Raw genomic sequence first — 15,900 nt, 5'->3', positions numbered from 1 at the left:
ATTTGAAAATGTCATGATGAATAGAAAGACAAATATTGTTATTCAAATGAGACAAACAACTTTTTAGTGGTATATATTGATTTACTGTGAATTAGTAATGGCAACAAGTGCAGACACTGCTTTCACAAGACCAACCCCAGAAAATATGGGTAGTGTTGGGAACATATAAACTCTACTTAACAAAAAAATGTTAATGTGTGACAAAATACATTTCCAAAATAACCTCTCATCACAGTTATCACATTGACCAATCATCTGGTTCACCCAAGGGATCTGGATGAAAGACTCTCTAGAGTAATCGTATGCAGACCTGTGCGGTTAGACGTTTCACATATCACCAGTTCTTATTAACCTCTCCCACTAGTTGTTTTTGTTGTACATGAGGCCCGTAGCAACATCTGCTCCCTCAAGTAGCAGTGCAGATGGGTACCATGTTGTTGGGGCTCAGGATCTCGATCCAGTAGCCATCGGGGTCCTGAATGAAGGCCAGACCTTTCATTTTACCTGAGGAGAGGAAAAGGGAGAGCCTGTCACAACCTCAAATGGTGGTGCATATGTCTGGCAATCGCAAAAACACCCTCAAGTATTTGTTTGAATAAAAGTTTCATAAATCCATGACAAAATATTTTAGTTGGTTAGAACGGGAAGATTGGGCCCTGCCGTGGCTCAAACAGTGTTAGGGCACTGCACTGTCATGCCGGGGACCCGGGTTCGATTCCGGCCCGAGGTCATTTCCCGATACTCCCCCATCTTTCTCTCCCACTCGCTTCCCGTCATCTCTCAAACTGTTCTATCAAAAATAAAAGCATAAAACACTTTTGCTTTTCCATTGGGCACGACACAGTTCAATGGAAGAGCAAAAAGTGGTGGCCGAGTCGCACTGTAGGCCTACCAGAAAAGAGGCAATAGACAATAAAGACATTATCCACATGAGCAGGCCTGGCCATTCATTTAGAATGCTACCAAATTCCACCAACCGAGGGTCACTGGCCTTATTGGTGCACTGCCCGCATTCACCCTGCTTGGCATTAAGTGGCCTGAACTTGCCCCGTTCTCGTGAAAAACATCATACGGCCCATTTCAAATGGAGAAGGAATGTTTAGGGAACAAGCATCGAGAACCGTGATGTGAAATGCTACGCATCTTTTTGAATGCTGATGGGTGATTCCGCCGAATCGGTACACATTCCCTAATCCACACATCCCAGAGACAAATGGCCATAAAATCATTACCATAATAATTACATGCATAATTTTTAAAGCACAACATTGACATGTATTTTGTCAAAAACCCGATCTTAAAAATAAGGCACTTCATTGTTATTTTCTCATTTTAAATAGCTTTTTTGTCGACAAAATGGGGATTTTGGCCTGTCCCTCACAGTAAAAAGTTGTCTTTCAAGTTGTCTTTTATATGTTAATTATATTATATATGAAATCATATTATTTTCACATTTTTATGTTGTTCTAGGAGTAATGTAGTAGTTAGCAATGTTGTCAACATGCACAAGTGCAATATCTATATTTTTTTTCTATAATTTTGCAGTGTCCCCTGAGTTAGTAACAGGAATGACATTGAAATAAAGAAACCCCTGTAAAATACTGGTTCATTCCCCAAATTACACAATTTCCGGGAGGTTACATCACTCACAGGAAAGGGATTTTCACCACATAACAAGAAGTAATATTCTTTCAAACTATATGATGTCTGTTATTGTGACCTTCAATATTAGCTAGCTAGGACCAAATAAGCCTGAAATTGTCCTTCCTGTTAATAACAGGAAGGACAATTTCAGGCTTATTTGATCCTAGTCAAATAGTTTGAAAGAATATTTTGCTCCTTGTCATATAGTTTGAAAGAATGGTGAGTATGAACATAGAAACCATATCTTTTCAAATAATGGGTTAAAAAGTGGTAACAGGAAGGACACTGTAAATGTCACCACCCCCAAATTTCCAATAAAATAACAAAATTCCATGCTAAATAAGACTGTATATTACTTCTTGTTATGTGGTGAAAATCCCTTTCTTGTGAGTGGTGTAACCTCCTGGAAATTGTGTAATTTCGGTCTGAGGTCGAAGCGTTGTGTTCAAATAAATCGGTGAGCAGTAACAGTGTGCGGATTTCCTTTCTTCCTTTACGTACGTTTTTTTGATCCGGCACCTGTTTTACTGGATGTGCACGCATCACATACACCTCTATTTAATCTATAATTAACAAATAAAAGACACCTTGAAAGATAACTTTTTGCTGTGAGGGACAGGGAATATGTACCGATTCGGCGGAATCACCCTGATTTTGAAAACGGGCTACAATGAAAGAGTTGGTTTACAAAGGATACTTAAAATTTTGGGGGATAGACACAGGTTTCTCATAAGGTACACCTTATCCATAACCATAAGTTGTACTCCCAATTAGGCACAAGAAAGGCGATAAAATGACTTGTTACTTCACATGTGAGGAGTATAAACAGTTACTAGTGCCAACTCAACTTCATTTTTGGTACCTACCATCATCTGGTTTCTTCACAAAGGTGACTCCTTGCTCCTCAAAAAGCTTGCAGGCAGCATACACATCTGGAACGGCGATGCCAATGTGGCCTACACACACACACACACACACACACACACACACACACACACACACACACACACACACACACACACACACACACACACACACACACACACACACACACACACACACACACACACACACCAAAAATGAAAACAACTCAATTAGCCTCGATGACGGACACAGGTCAACATAGCCATTTCTTACAAACAGCAAAAATGATCATCTAATGACAATCATGTCTAAAGACTAGAGTATGCATGCATGCGCACCAGTGTTTCCCATACATTGAGGAAACTATGGCGGCCCGCCATAGTTTAAATTTGGCCGCCATAGTTTACGAAAATTAAAAAAAAAAAAATTAAAAAAAAAATTTTTTTGTTTTTACTTTTTTTAACTTTTTTTTTTATTTTTTTAAACGATTTCCGTTTTTGTTAAAAACGATTTGAATTACGATTTCCTTCGCATTTTCCTCCTGGAGTAAATACATACTATAGAGAAAACCACAAGTGCTTGAAAGACAGAGGGATCAAAAGCCTAGTCAAGTTGTTATAGTTAACTTGAGTTTGGGAGCAATATAAAAAAAACTTCAGAGAAGGGACAGTTGGGATGAGTTTACTAACACTCCGCAGGCTTTGTTTTACAGTTGTAATGAGTTAGGTGATAGGCCTTCATTGACACAGCAGAGGAGACATCGGGCTGCATATAGAAATGAATGTGTAATGAATGTGAATATAGACATAAATGTGTAATATGTTGTTCAGCCCTTTTAATGGAAGGAATTTTGAAAAACTGGCCCTGTGACCAGCACCCCTCATGTAGAATGTGTATGCCTATGTGTGTGGGGGAAAAGGCATAGCCTACCCTCTTAGACCCTTTTTGTCTATGCGTTACACACAGTGATCTTAAATTCTTATCTCTGCTCCTATTTTGTTTTATTATTGTTTTCATTATATAGACCCCTGCATGAGGGACGAATGAAACTGTGTTGTAAACAGAAATGATTCGCTGTACTGCCTTTTTTTGACAATGACAATGTACTACTAGTGCAGCGGCTAACCAAAACAATCGTTCAGTTTGTGATACAAGCATGAAAATTGATACACATGTAGCCAAAGGCATTCTAAAAAGAATTGGATATGGAGCCATCGTGGATTTTCAACATGGTGGCCATATCAGCCATATTTCAAAATGGCCGCCAGCAACAACAGTCTCCTTACGAGTAATGGATATAATGTGACATTTTAGACATATTTACCATTCATACTACTTGGTAAAAGTCTTATGGATAATTAAAAAATTGTCATGAATATTCAAGATGGCCGCCATTTTCAAGAAAAAGGCCATAACCGTTACGGAGCTGAAAACAGCGTGAAATTTAGAACGTTGCTTCCTTACGACCCAGTACTGTACTGTACTGCCCTGCACTATACTCTACTATACTGTACTGTAATGTGAAATATCATACTGTACTGTACTATACTGTATGCTACTGTACTGTACTCTACTATACTGTACTGTAATGTGAAATACTGTATGCTACTGTACTGTACTTTGCTATACTGCACCGTACTGTATGCTACTGTACTGTACTATACTGTACTGCACCGTACTGTATGCTACTGTACTGTACTTTGCTATACTGCACCGTACTGTATGCTACTGTACTGTACTATACTGTACTGCACCGCACTGTATGCTACTGTACTGTACTATGCTCTACTGTTCTTTTCTACAGAGCACCATACTGTATACTACTGTATTATACTGTACTGCACCGTACTGTATGCTACTGTACTGTACTATACTATACTCTACTGTACTTTTCTATACTACACCGTACTGTATGCTACTGTACTGTACTGCACTGTACTTTTCTATACTGCACCGTACTGTATACTACTGTACTGCACTGCACTACACTACACTACACTGCACTGTACTGTACTGGTAGACTATTCTTCCTCCCAGACTATTTGTGTGCCTTTCATATCAAGAAAATGAGTACTGGTAATGATTTACTTTTATAGTATACCATATGAGAATTGTTGTTTTATATAGATATTTCTCCTGTGGGTAAGGGTGGCACATGTTGTCCATCAGCTGTCAGTTTTGAAGTAGCAATTGAAGTACTCACTGACTAACTGTAATGCAACTTGTGACACAAATACTGGTGAGGACTTGTTTGCAAATTCAGAAAAAAAACAATTGACCTCTGCCTACTTACTCAACACCTACTTAGAAAACATTTCCATTTAATTTGAACTGAAGACATACTGTAGCCTACATATATATTGAGTAATCTCTCTGTAATGCCATTCTAATGATGGCTGAAATGCACTCAATATATGCACAATGCTACTTGTGAGAATGTAGAATTAGGTGATCTTATGGGTTCTTCATACATATGGAGAGGTTCCGTCTTTTACCCTCTCTCATACAAATAAAAAAATATCTGTTATGTAAAATAGAGGATGGAGAACCTGCTACCTTGGACATCATCTTGCACTGACACTTCCCCATTCAGATGCTGCTGAGCAAGCATTTGCAGCAGTCATCTATTCTCACCATAGTTTTAGTGTGGGAAATGTTCATTTGAATTCAGACCAAGAATCTTCTCAAATCATTCACAATGGTGCATTTGCTGTCAAGCATGTAAGCACAGACTTATACTTTCACACTATGTACTACAATAATCGATTCGGTAATGCAATGCAATGCGGGGCATGGAAAATTCAATTCAATGCAGCAAGTTCCATAATCGATTTTTTAAGTTTCAATTACGTCCGTGGATATTTCAGGAGCAAATGAATGTTAAAATAAATAAAAGCACTTCAAAGCATTGAAAACTGCAAGACTGATACAGAAAACGGTCAAAAAAATGTTGCTCAGTAGGCCTATCTGACAACTTGTATTGCCTCATCATGACTGATGAAACATTTACTTTGCTTTCAATAGAAATGTAATGCATTGCAATGCATTGTAGAATGGAATGGATTGAAATCGAATCGCTACCTCTCAAATCGTAATTGAATCGTGAGGGCAGTGCCAATGCACACCACTACTATGTACATTTTTGTACTTTTCATCAATCTGGTCAAGCAGACTACCACTGCCCTTTCATCTCTGCTGAGTTCGGGACTATATTAACTTTGTCAGCTTAGTATAATGTCATGTAATAGCAATGTCATGCACAACATGACATATTGTATATGACCTAGTAGAAAGTGTTTTTTTCCTGAGGGCTCCTAGGCTAGAATTACAGCATATACCCTAAGGAAACACCATGCAAAGTGCTTTTGTCAGTTCCGTAATGGTAAAAACCCTTAACAGACTCTATTGTATGACTATCTGACATGGGCTGCCATTTTGAAAGAAACAGTGATACTATACTGTATATCAAGTATAGAATGAGATAAAAGGAAGCTTCTGGTTAATTCGAAAGTTCCAAATTAGAATTCTGCATCATGATAAATGACTGATTTTACACCGATATCACCTATATCAGATAAATCATACAAGTGACAGTGGCCATCTTGAAAATGGCAGCCATCTTGAATATTCATGACAACTTTTCAATTATCCATATTACATTTCCAAGTGGTATGAATGGTAAATATGTCTAAAATATATTGTATCCAAGAAAACTATTGTTGCTGGCGGCCATTTTGAAAAATGGCTGCCATGGCCACCATGTTGAAAATTCACGATGGCTCCATATCCAGTTCTTTTTGGAATGCCTTTGGCTATATGTGTACCAATTTTCATGCTTGTATCACAAACTGAACGATTCCTTTATATTTTGGAGCTAAGCTATTAGACTATACTATTATACATGTCATGGGTAAAATGGGTGGCCTTATTTCTCAAAATATAAATGGCTGAAATGTAGGCCCAGGCCTATAGTTTCTCCATGCGCCAATGTCATACTGCACTCATTGTTTTGCCGTTTTGCATTTACGCTGTGTGAATACAACTCTTCGCACATCCCCCCCCCCCCCCCCCCCCCCCCCCTCCCAAAGGCTGGCGTGACAAGACCGACCCCCCCCACCCCACCCCGGAAAAAAATCCCTGCTGCCCCCATAGTTTCCAAAATTTCTGTGGGAAACACTGCGCACTGACACTGAATCACATTGTTTAGGTAACAATGCCTCAACTTCATTGGACGACTGGAGTGTGGATTACAGACACCAGTCCATGCAGCCGTTTCTAGAGGAAGTTTCTACCTCTCTGTCTCCATGTCTACTCTGAAGAACAGGAAACACTGGCCACACTGCTTTGGCAGATTGAACATACCAAGGCTCATTATAAAGTTACATTTCACTCTTCACTAGGGTTGACAACTGTCTGGGGGGAAAAATGAGGGACACCTCATTGGCTCAGGGGGTCTCTGGGGTCCTCCCCCAGAAAACAATGCATTTGTGCCTAAGCCCTTGTTGGAAGAATTGTCCTCAGCCTATAAAAACCTAAATATCTCAGCCTCTGATGCACATAAAACCATGAAATAGTTGCATTTTAAACACCAAGATCCTCATATAGCATTAGAATGTGTTCATGCAGCTGTAACATACCCACATGTTTACTAAAAAAGCTAAAATCTCAAGAGCCTGAATGCAACGTATATGTCGCTCCAGGCACCAAAGGTCAAACCACATACGAATCATCAGGCTAAAATGGGTTGAATCTGCTGGCTATTACAACAAATCAAAAGAAAACAATTGAGAAAAAACAAATCCTCACCAAATCCACGTGGGTCTGAGTTTCCATTGTGATAGGACAGGGAGTCATCCGTCTCCGAGCCCCAGTTACTGTGGATGGAATAGCATTTATATGTACAGTCAGCGGTGGCCAATGAATAATGGATGGTTGTGCATTACAAATGAGCAGATTAAAAATACATCATGACTTAACATTACTGATTGGGTGAATCTTCAGAGTAACTAATAATCGTTCAACCACAGAGTAACCAATAACCGTATAATCGTACGACTTCAGAGTAATCAATAATTGTTTCTCCATTCGGCTGTTCCAGACCCTTTGTAGGAATGAAATCAGTAAGAGGATGCGGTAAGACCACACTACATGTACCTCAATGTTAGAGCGACGTGGAGGGCTCTAAATTAACGCCAGCTAACCGGCCAAATGTTTAGTCAGATGTCAGATTGGCTGGTAGAAGAGACCAACGTACTATCCACTTTGACTTACTGTATAAGTGAGTGTGTGTTTGGCTAGTAAGATTAATATCTACTATCCATTTTGAGGAAAAGGTGAATTTAGAGCCCTGGCCACATGACCAGCCAATCATACAGTTAAATTCAATGCCAGAGGAGAGGTCAATTGTCAACAGTGGCTAAACATCAGTACCAATGTGAGCATCAACATTGGTTAGAGATCGTTTCCCCCAACAGACCCTCCTCCTTCCCCCTATTGCAAATCCCAATTCCCATCTGAGCAAGTGTAGTATGGAGATGGGGTGCATTAAAAGGCTCACTGAGTCATGTATTGTGTGTGTACTCAACTTAACAAAAAATAAATGAAAAAAATGAACCCTTCTTTGCATCTGCACTTGTTCTGTATATTTCCTGTGCACTTTGTATCTGCTAGTGATGTTGGCTATGATAATGTCCTCGTTTGTAAGCCGCTTTGGTTATAAAGTGTCTGCCAAATGCAATGTAATGTAAAGTAATGAAAATATATTGTGTGCAATACGTGTTGTAGGTTTTCCAGGCGGTGCTGAAGTACTGCACCGTGGGCTCCTGATATATGACAATAATGCTGTACAAAGGCAATTTATTGACCCGCCTCCCCCCTATTGCAAATCCCAATTCCCATCTGAGCACGTGTAATATGGAGATGAGGGGCATTAAAAAGGCTCACTGTGTCAGCTCGATTGTGGCTCTTCGGGAGAAGGTCCAGGCCGTCTTCTCCGCCACATCGCTGGGGATTTCTTTCTTGTCCTCATAGCCCAGGAAGTAGAGAGAGAAGCGCATGGCGGGGAAGTCAAACTTTTGTAGCAAGCTGGAGAAGACAGATCATAATAAAAACACACAGAAATGTGGTCACTTGTTGGTTTCTCAGACAGATTGAGGCAGGGACAAAAAAAGTCAGATAAACCAAAAGCTCACAGGAGACTGTGGGACTGCAGCTGTGGGAACTGACCTCATTCCAAGGATGCGCGTGTAAAAATCTAATGACTTCACTGGATCCTTTACTCTCAGCATAGTCTGCTGCATCATGAAATCCTGTGTGGATATCAACAAAATAGTGTATCAATACTCAACAACAAATGATTAAAGAAAGCATTTTATATTGAACAAACTATCATTATCTCTCATACATAACAAAACTCTCTACATACACATTTTAGGGGGTCTATATCAATGACCATAACACACCATCACTCAGAACTGCTTTAAATCCTTTCACACACCCTGTGCATTGTGCAATGAAGGATTATTATGAGAAAATAGGGGCGATGATAACATATCTAGAATACTCTTAGCCAAGTGCAACATTTTCAACATTAGGCTAACATCTTAGAAGAGCTGCGTGAGATGACTGAGCTCTCCTCGTGTTAGAAAGTATTATTTTCGACCACTCATACCACCTTAAACTACTTGGCTAGTCTTGGCTTCTAACACTGACTGACATAGGCAACCAGGATATCAGCTACCAGTGGTCCCTTGCTTTAAATCGGAAATGTCAATGCTAATTCTGGAATTGTAGACTGTATGTTATGCTTGTCCAGAAGTAGTTTCGCGAGCACAGCTTCATTATTTCCAAGTTATTAACCATGGTAGCATATAGCTACTTACTTTGGCTAGCTTGAACTTGATTATTTAGCGCCGCTAAATCGTCCAGTCGCCTACATAGTTAGGCTACAATGTAACTTTTTACAGAGTGTAGAACTAGGCCTGGGTGCCATGATACAAAGTAACAGTCTGATGGTGCCGTATTGGATAAGAAATATGAGCCAAGGCTACAATGTTTCGTGTGTTTGTTACTCTGACTTGCACATTCCAATGGACTGTAACACACCTGTAATGCCTGGTTATACCTTATATGCGCTCTGGCTGCTGTGCACTTGCAGTTATCCTTTGAATGTGCGCAAAATGCCTAAATCTAACATTACCTTTGTAATTGGGTTCCCATCTTTGCATGCAGCTGTTGCAGCCTCATCTGTTAAACCTTGATCCGTCATTTCGAGATCTGCCCGGCTCAGGTGAAAGCTACGAGAGTAGAACACAGACTTGCCTACTTCTGTTAGGCGTGGTAAACCAAGCCTACTAGTGGGACTAGGAACACAGCTCGTTCCAGTTTGAAGGCTGTAAGCCCCCGTGTGGTGGTAGATGGAGAGTGATGTCAGAAAGGGTGTGCTCTTTAGACGGAAATACGTTGCTGGTCTGAAACGCTGCATTCTGCTTGATAAACGGCACTTTGCCTGTGGCGCCTTCTGTACTATCCATTCAGAAGGTGAAACGCACAACAGACTTGTCAAGTATTAACTTCACAAATGCCAATCACCCTTAGGCAAAATCTACACTGACATTGGTTGCAACCAGTCACATGGTTGATGATCACGTCAAGACCACAGATTAGGTTATGCACAAAGTAATATATGGATGGACATGGGTGCTGGCTGGGTGCTAGTTTAAATCAGTGGGGTTACTCTTGTATAATCCTTGTAAAGACATTTCATGCACTGGGATTTGACGTCGCGCACGTCACATTCAAGTTATGTCTTGGCGCGTGCGCAATAAGCCAGAGCAAAATCAGATCATGTTTACTGCGTTCCACGAAGGGGGATTACGATTACAAACTGCGAGACCCACGATTTTACTCTAGAAAACAGAAACAATCATAGTGCGCACTCGAATAGTTGTGAATTGAAGATAACTTGAACATCAAACCGGGTGTTAAGATAGGTGAATGAACACTGTGAAAGGTAAGCTTGTTTTGCAAAATCAACACAAAGGCAAACTGAATAGGCCAAGTCAGAAGAAAGGTATAGAGTCGATCAGTTTGTATTGTACATACATGGAATGACCGTGTAGCCTACAGAACAATCAACCTAATTTAACAGTCTAGACTTTAAATTTGATGGGTTTTTTTTTCATTCATATGATTGCTGTCAGAGCAGTTCCCCCTCCCTCACTGAAAGTTCCACCTTGCCTCATGCTTTCCGTTTTCATGAGTAACTCTCTTGCTATAATAATAACATTTAATTACTATGCACAACACCTGTACCATCTATTATTTCTGTTACAACACCAACACAGTGTGAATGAAAAAAAAATCAAGGCATGTCACACAAATCATAGTAGACTACATGCAAATGAGTCAACTGTAAACTTTTGAAATAATAGAGCGCCTACAGGGACTGAGTAGGAAATAATTGTGGAAAACTGAATGCACTGCAGTGCTCTGCATTCTAATAATATACTGTATACCTGGCTGAACATCAGGACAGGTTACCAGGCCAACCTTGAAGCGATGAGGGAATCCAAAGGCATTCTGATGTGCTCCTGAATCATACTCTTCTGTCTCCAAACCCAAAGAAAAGGTAAATGTGTATAAAAATAACTGTTTTGTGTCACAATCTGTCATGCCACATTATCTTTGGAACACATTATTTTGAAGAACATCTTGAAAGTCTTTTTTTTTTAAACAAGCCTTACGTTAAAATCCTTTAACTATTCAAAGTTGCCTAAGGGTAATGATAGTTCTGCTTTGCAAAAATTGAAAACATACCCAACCCACTATTTCATCAGTCACACCCGATAACGTGTTGCCTTCTGCTCTGTAGATAATAGTCATGGAAATCATGGAGAAAAGTGAGAGGGCTCATTTTTTCACTGCCAAGGAGCAACAGCTTCTCATAGAGGGCTATGAAATAGAGCGGCCTATTCTGACTGACAAGTCCAACACCATCAAGGCATCAAAGATGAGGGAGGAGGCCTGGCAGAGAATAGCAGTGAAATTAAACCTGTGAGTAGGACAAAAAAAGACATTGATGCAAGTGTACATTTTGTAAGGTATCAATGATCTAACTGTGTGTGTGTGTGTACATTTTCATGACAATTTTGGCTTCCCAGGAACTCAGGCAGTGGCTACAAACGCACATGGCAACAGGTGAAAATCAAATATAAAAACCTGTTGCAAACAGGTAAGGTTCCCCACCAACACCATTTTTAAACCCTTTGTACTGTCCCCTATCCAACCAACCAACCACTTTGACAGCCAACAGGAAGAAGGTTGATCTTCATAATAAAAATGACATGGAGCTGACACTGCCAGCGAGTGAGTTAGCAGAGCAGCTACAGCTACCAGTGGGCGTCATTGTCAAGCTGGATGAGCCGGATGAGGAGTTAGTAGAGCAGCAGACCTCCTGCAACAGCAGGCCCATGCTGGAGGGCATCCCGGGGGGCACCAGCTCAGACCCAGAGCCCCAGGAGCCCCAAGACATAGAGTGCGCCAGCTCCTACATAAGTGGTGTGTGCTTTGTTTTTGTCCCTTACAAACCTTCGGTTACACTAGTTGACGCCAGCATCATACGTATGACATAACAGTGTCATGAACAAGTCATAAACATAATGCCAATGTCATAAACGTTTCATGAAAAGTTGACATTGTTAGGCCTGTCTGTCATGACCGAATTTCAATTAGACAGTCATACAATGTTTGACACATTCATGACTGCATTATGACAATGTTATGACACCGTTATGCAATACGTATGACACCGGTGTCAAGTAACGTGCAAAACTTTAAAAATCTCACTTAAAAGCTCACTTAACACGCACACCTTGTTTTCTATGCATTTCTGAAATCATTACTCACTCAGGATAACTGATTGTCTCTCTCCTCCCCACCCCTGTTCTGAACAGTGACGGGTCACACCCTCACGCTACTGCCTCCACCACAGGGCGACACTGAACGCTTGATATATGAGGAGACCCTCTCCACAGACACACATCCTGATGAGGTTTGAGTTTCTTAGAAAGAAAAAAACACACACGCACACAACTTGCTTATAAGATACAGGGAAAAAAGGCATCCATCCAACGTGTCAAGGCAGACTACTTAGGCATTAGATCCCCTCCTTCAGGAACTACATCCCACCCTTCTTTAAAAGCCAAATTCAGGGCCCTTGTAGTAGGCCCATGTCAAATGTGGTCATCTAACCAGTGTTACATTGTAATGGGATTGGTAACAAGCATTTACAGTACTCATGGTCAACTTTGTTCAAAATCATAAATGGAAATGATTGAATCAAACTGGAAATTGCCATTTGTGAAATTGAATGTCAATATGTCAATATTCATGTGACTTAATCTTACATTTAAAGGACATTGCACAGGAGAAAATCCACCCTACTGGGAAGAAAACTACAGAGGTAATTCCTGAGTTATATAATATGAATATAAAAAGTTCATTAAACACAGCGCACTGGATACTGTTCTTATTTTCTCTTTCCTTTTTGGAGCGAAAAATGCATGAACTTTTTATATTGATCAAGTTTTTCTGCCTTACACCTGCACAACTGAAGGGTTGTGCACAGCGACTTTCATGCACTTTGATCATATAATATGAAGTTCTGCCAGTTGTCCAGTGGGAACAACAACACTGACAATGTTGCACCTATAACAGGGCCCTGTAACAGAAGACATAAAGACCCTGTACCGACGCTACCTCGTCACAGAGATCGAGAACAGAGAACAAGAGATGGCTTACCGCGCGCTCAAAATGAGGAAAGTGGAAAAGGAAATACAGCTACTTGATAAGCAGCTGGTAAGTATACACTGATGATGAGAGATCAAGCCTGTGCAACATGCGTTTGTGGTGGTGTAACTTTCTGACCTTTAATCCGTTTATTTTTTTTTCCAGGAAAAACAATAATTTGATTAAAAGGGTTTTTATTACAAAGTGCCTTGTGATGTTCTTCAAATGACATGGGCTGTAGGGTCAGTCCAACGAAAACTCAACCAAGGCCCTGCCGTGGCCAACCGGTAGGGCACTTGCCTGCCATGCGGCTGACCCGGGTTCGATTCAGGTCCTTTGCCGACCCCTCCACGTCTCTCTCCCAATTCGCTTCCTGACCACCTCTCACACTGTCCTATCAAATAAAGTCGAAAAAGACAAAAAAAAGAGAAGGAAAAAAAAAGAAAACTCAACCAAAATACTGAGTGGCAATCCTGTCCCTCACGGCGTGCCCCTCAGGCTCATCAATGTACAGAGTCTCCACTTCAAAATGAGGCTGCTGCCAGGCAGGAGGGCTGCTCTCCTTCCTTATCGTGGCGATATTGTGGAGCACAGCACATGCCACCGTGATGTCACAAGCCCTGTCTGGTGCCACCCTCAGGCCGTTAAGGCACTGGAACCTCCCCCTCATCTGGCTGATGGTGGTTTCGATGGTCTTGGATCTGGTCTTTTCCAGGGCTGCGTTGAAGCGCGTCTGTGGTCCGGGGCTGGGGTCAGTGTAGGGGGTCATAAAGAAGGTTCTGCACGTGTAGCCCATGTCTCCTAACAGGAGGGCGTCATCAAACACACCTGCAGGATGGGAACAGCATGTCCTTAGATCCCAATATCAATATTATAGATCCATGGTGGAGGAAGTAATGTTTTGGAATTGTTAAAGTATTTAGAGTCTGTTGAACAGGGGCCTACCTTCCTCAAACTTGGCACACAGGCTGGACTCTTTGAAGACGTGGTCATCCAGAACAGCACCTGGCCATTTGGCTTCAATGTTAGTGATGACATTAGTAGAATCACAGATCATCTAAAAACAAACAAAAGTCTCAAATCAAGCGAAGCGATGTATATCCACACCAATAGAACAATAAAGGAGTCACACAGCAAATGTCAGAACTGTTACGCATTGTGTGTTGGAGGTTTTCCATAGCCCATCTGCAAAGGTGTTGGTTTGGTTTGGTGATGGGGACATTTATACCGGTATGACTAATTTTCCAAGTTCACTATTTTTGCATGATATTTGTGAAAGTGGTGGGGACAAGCCAAGTTTATCTCAAAGATGGTACATGGACATGCACCATCCACACCTAAAATTATACCCATACCCACCTGGATATTGATGCTGTAGAAAGCCCTTGTATTTATGTAGTCAGCCTCATGGGGACCAGGGGGTGCTTTGATAGGGATCTGAGTGCAGTCCACCACGCCTAGGACATCTGGGATGCCTGCAGATACGTGATGTGAAAAGTGACAGCCCACCTGGTGATGAGTTAGTGCTTCTTTTGTTTGGTTTGTTTGTTTGTTCAGGGCATATCTTGGACTAGAAACAGTTTCGTTTGTTTACCTGCGATCGCCTTGAAACCCTCCTTGATTACATCGACTTGCGCATGGCCGGGGAATCGGACAAACACGCCGAGATACCTTTTCACAGCCAGATAAACTCTTCTAATGGAGCGGCACACGGTGGCTTTACTTATATTTTCAGCATCACCAACTGCATATAAATATGTGCCGTTGGCAAAGAAGCGCAGTCCTATACAAAGAGTCTGTACCACGGTTAATGCTGCGCTTCGCTCTGTCGGGTTTTCAATGTGACGCCCTAGTAACTGTTGCAAGTAAATTATTCCCGCACGACTGAATCGATATTGATCATACAAATATTCATCAGACTGTGCTAAAGGATCGTGTCTGTCTCCGAAAACGCGCTCTCTTCTAAACGCTTTGCCAACAGCAGTGGCCCCTTCATCAATAACCTCGTCGTCTACGAATGGCGAGGACATTGTTTATTTTACTTCACTTTGTGTTTGTTACACGTTACTGATCTGCCGAAGTGTTCCAGACTTACAAGCTAGGTCTTTACCGAGGATTGACTGATCCGATTAACTGGCGCACGCGACTAGGTGAAACAATGTTGCAACTCGAGCAGTCAATGTAGCCTACTGAGGCCGCGACAGTGTCAAAAGTCGGCTACCACATCGGAATCACTTGCTTTACAACACAGTAGGCTAGAGTAGCTCAACAACACAAGCAAACACAGGCTAACTTCAAAACCTTTCCATACAAGTACCTTCTATGTTTACCCGGAAAAGCCAAACGTTTGCTTCATCCCATTTGACAAAACGTGTAGTCACGTGTACTGCCTCGTTGGAGGAGGGGCGGTGTGGTACGCCCCGTTTTTTCCTTCCAGAGCTACAAATCGATCCAGCCAATATTGGCATGGTTCTACTCTGCAAATGGCGTTACAACACCATATCATAGTTTATTTAATTACACCACGATTAACCTTTCAAATACCTGCACGATTCTTGACCAAAACCCACTGAAGATGACACCAGTAAGGAGCAGGCAGCACAC

At 41.3% G+C, this 15,900-nt stretch overlaps 3 protein-coding genes across 5 annotated transcripts; 1 reads left to right on the top strand and 2 right to left on the bottom strand.

The window, feature by feature from the left end:
• Positions 1–35: 35 nt before the first annotated feature.
• glo1 (glyoxalase 1) lies at positions 36–10,053 on the bottom strand. Its single transcript, XM_063184285.1, has 6 exons — positions 9,707–10,053; positions 8,734–8,816; positions 8,452–8,592; positions 7,315–7,382; positions 2,511–2,600; positions 36–504 (listed from the first exon to the last, which is right to left on the bottom strand). Exons 1-6 carry the CDS (start codon positions 9,989–9,991, stop codon positions 407–409), a joined length of 765 nt encoding a protein of 254 aa, XP_063040355.1. The 5' UTR covers positions 9,992–10,053; the 3' UTR covers positions 36–406.
• A 156-nt stretch (positions 10,054–10,209) lies between these two features.
• On the top strand, positions 10,210–13,387 carry LOC134435371 (uncharacterized). Of its 2 annotated transcripts, XM_063184284.1 has the most exons (8): positions 10,210–10,519; positions 11,040–11,137; positions 11,381–11,562; positions 11,670–11,740; positions 11,815–12,066; positions 12,462–12,559; positions 12,923–12,970; positions 13,225–13,387. In XM_063184284.1, exons 3-8 carry the CDS (start codon positions 11,390–11,392, stop codon positions 13,378–13,380), a joined length of 798 nt encoding a protein of 265 aa, XP_063040354.1. In that variant the 5' UTR covers positions 10,210–10,519; positions 11,040–11,137; positions 11,381–11,389; the 3' UTR covers positions 13,381–13,387. The 2 variants fall into 2 exon arrangements, with proteins under 2 accessions (XP_063040354.1, XP_063040353.1); XM_063184283.1 differs by having other exon boundaries at positions 11,040–11,562.
• A 28-nt stretch (positions 13,388–13,415) lies between these two features.
• Positions 13,416–15,854, bottom strand: LOC134435368 (putative nuclease HARBI1). 2 transcript variants are annotated; one of them, XM_063184280.1, is made up of 4 exons: positions 15,614–15,854; positions 14,656–14,771; positions 14,242–14,353; positions 13,416–14,124 (listed from the first exon to the last, which is right to left on the bottom strand). In XM_063184280.1, exons 1-4 carry the CDS (start codon positions 15,762–15,764, stop codon positions 13,745–13,747), a joined length of 759 nt encoding a protein of 252 aa, XP_063040350.1. In that variant the 5' UTR covers positions 15,765–15,854; the 3' UTR covers positions 13,416–13,744. The 2 variants fall into 2 exon arrangements, with proteins under 2 accessions (XP_063040350.1, XP_063040349.1); XM_063184279.1 differs by lacking the exon at positions 15,614–15,854 and adding an exon at positions 14,891–15,607.
• Between the last annotated feature and the right edge of the window lie 46 nt (positions 15,855–15,900).

This window comes from Engraulis encrasicolus, chromosome 19, assembly GCF_034702125.1.
Source record: "Engraulis encrasicolus isolate BLACKSEA-1 chromosome 19, IST_EnEncr_1.0, whole genome shotgun sequence".
NCBI classification, from domain to species: Eukaryota; Metazoa; Chordata; class Actinopteri; order Clupeiformes; family Engraulidae; genus Engraulis; species Engraulis encrasicolus.
Note: the sequence above shows the minus strand (reverse complement) of the source record. Positions and strands in the feature narration are given on the sequence as shown.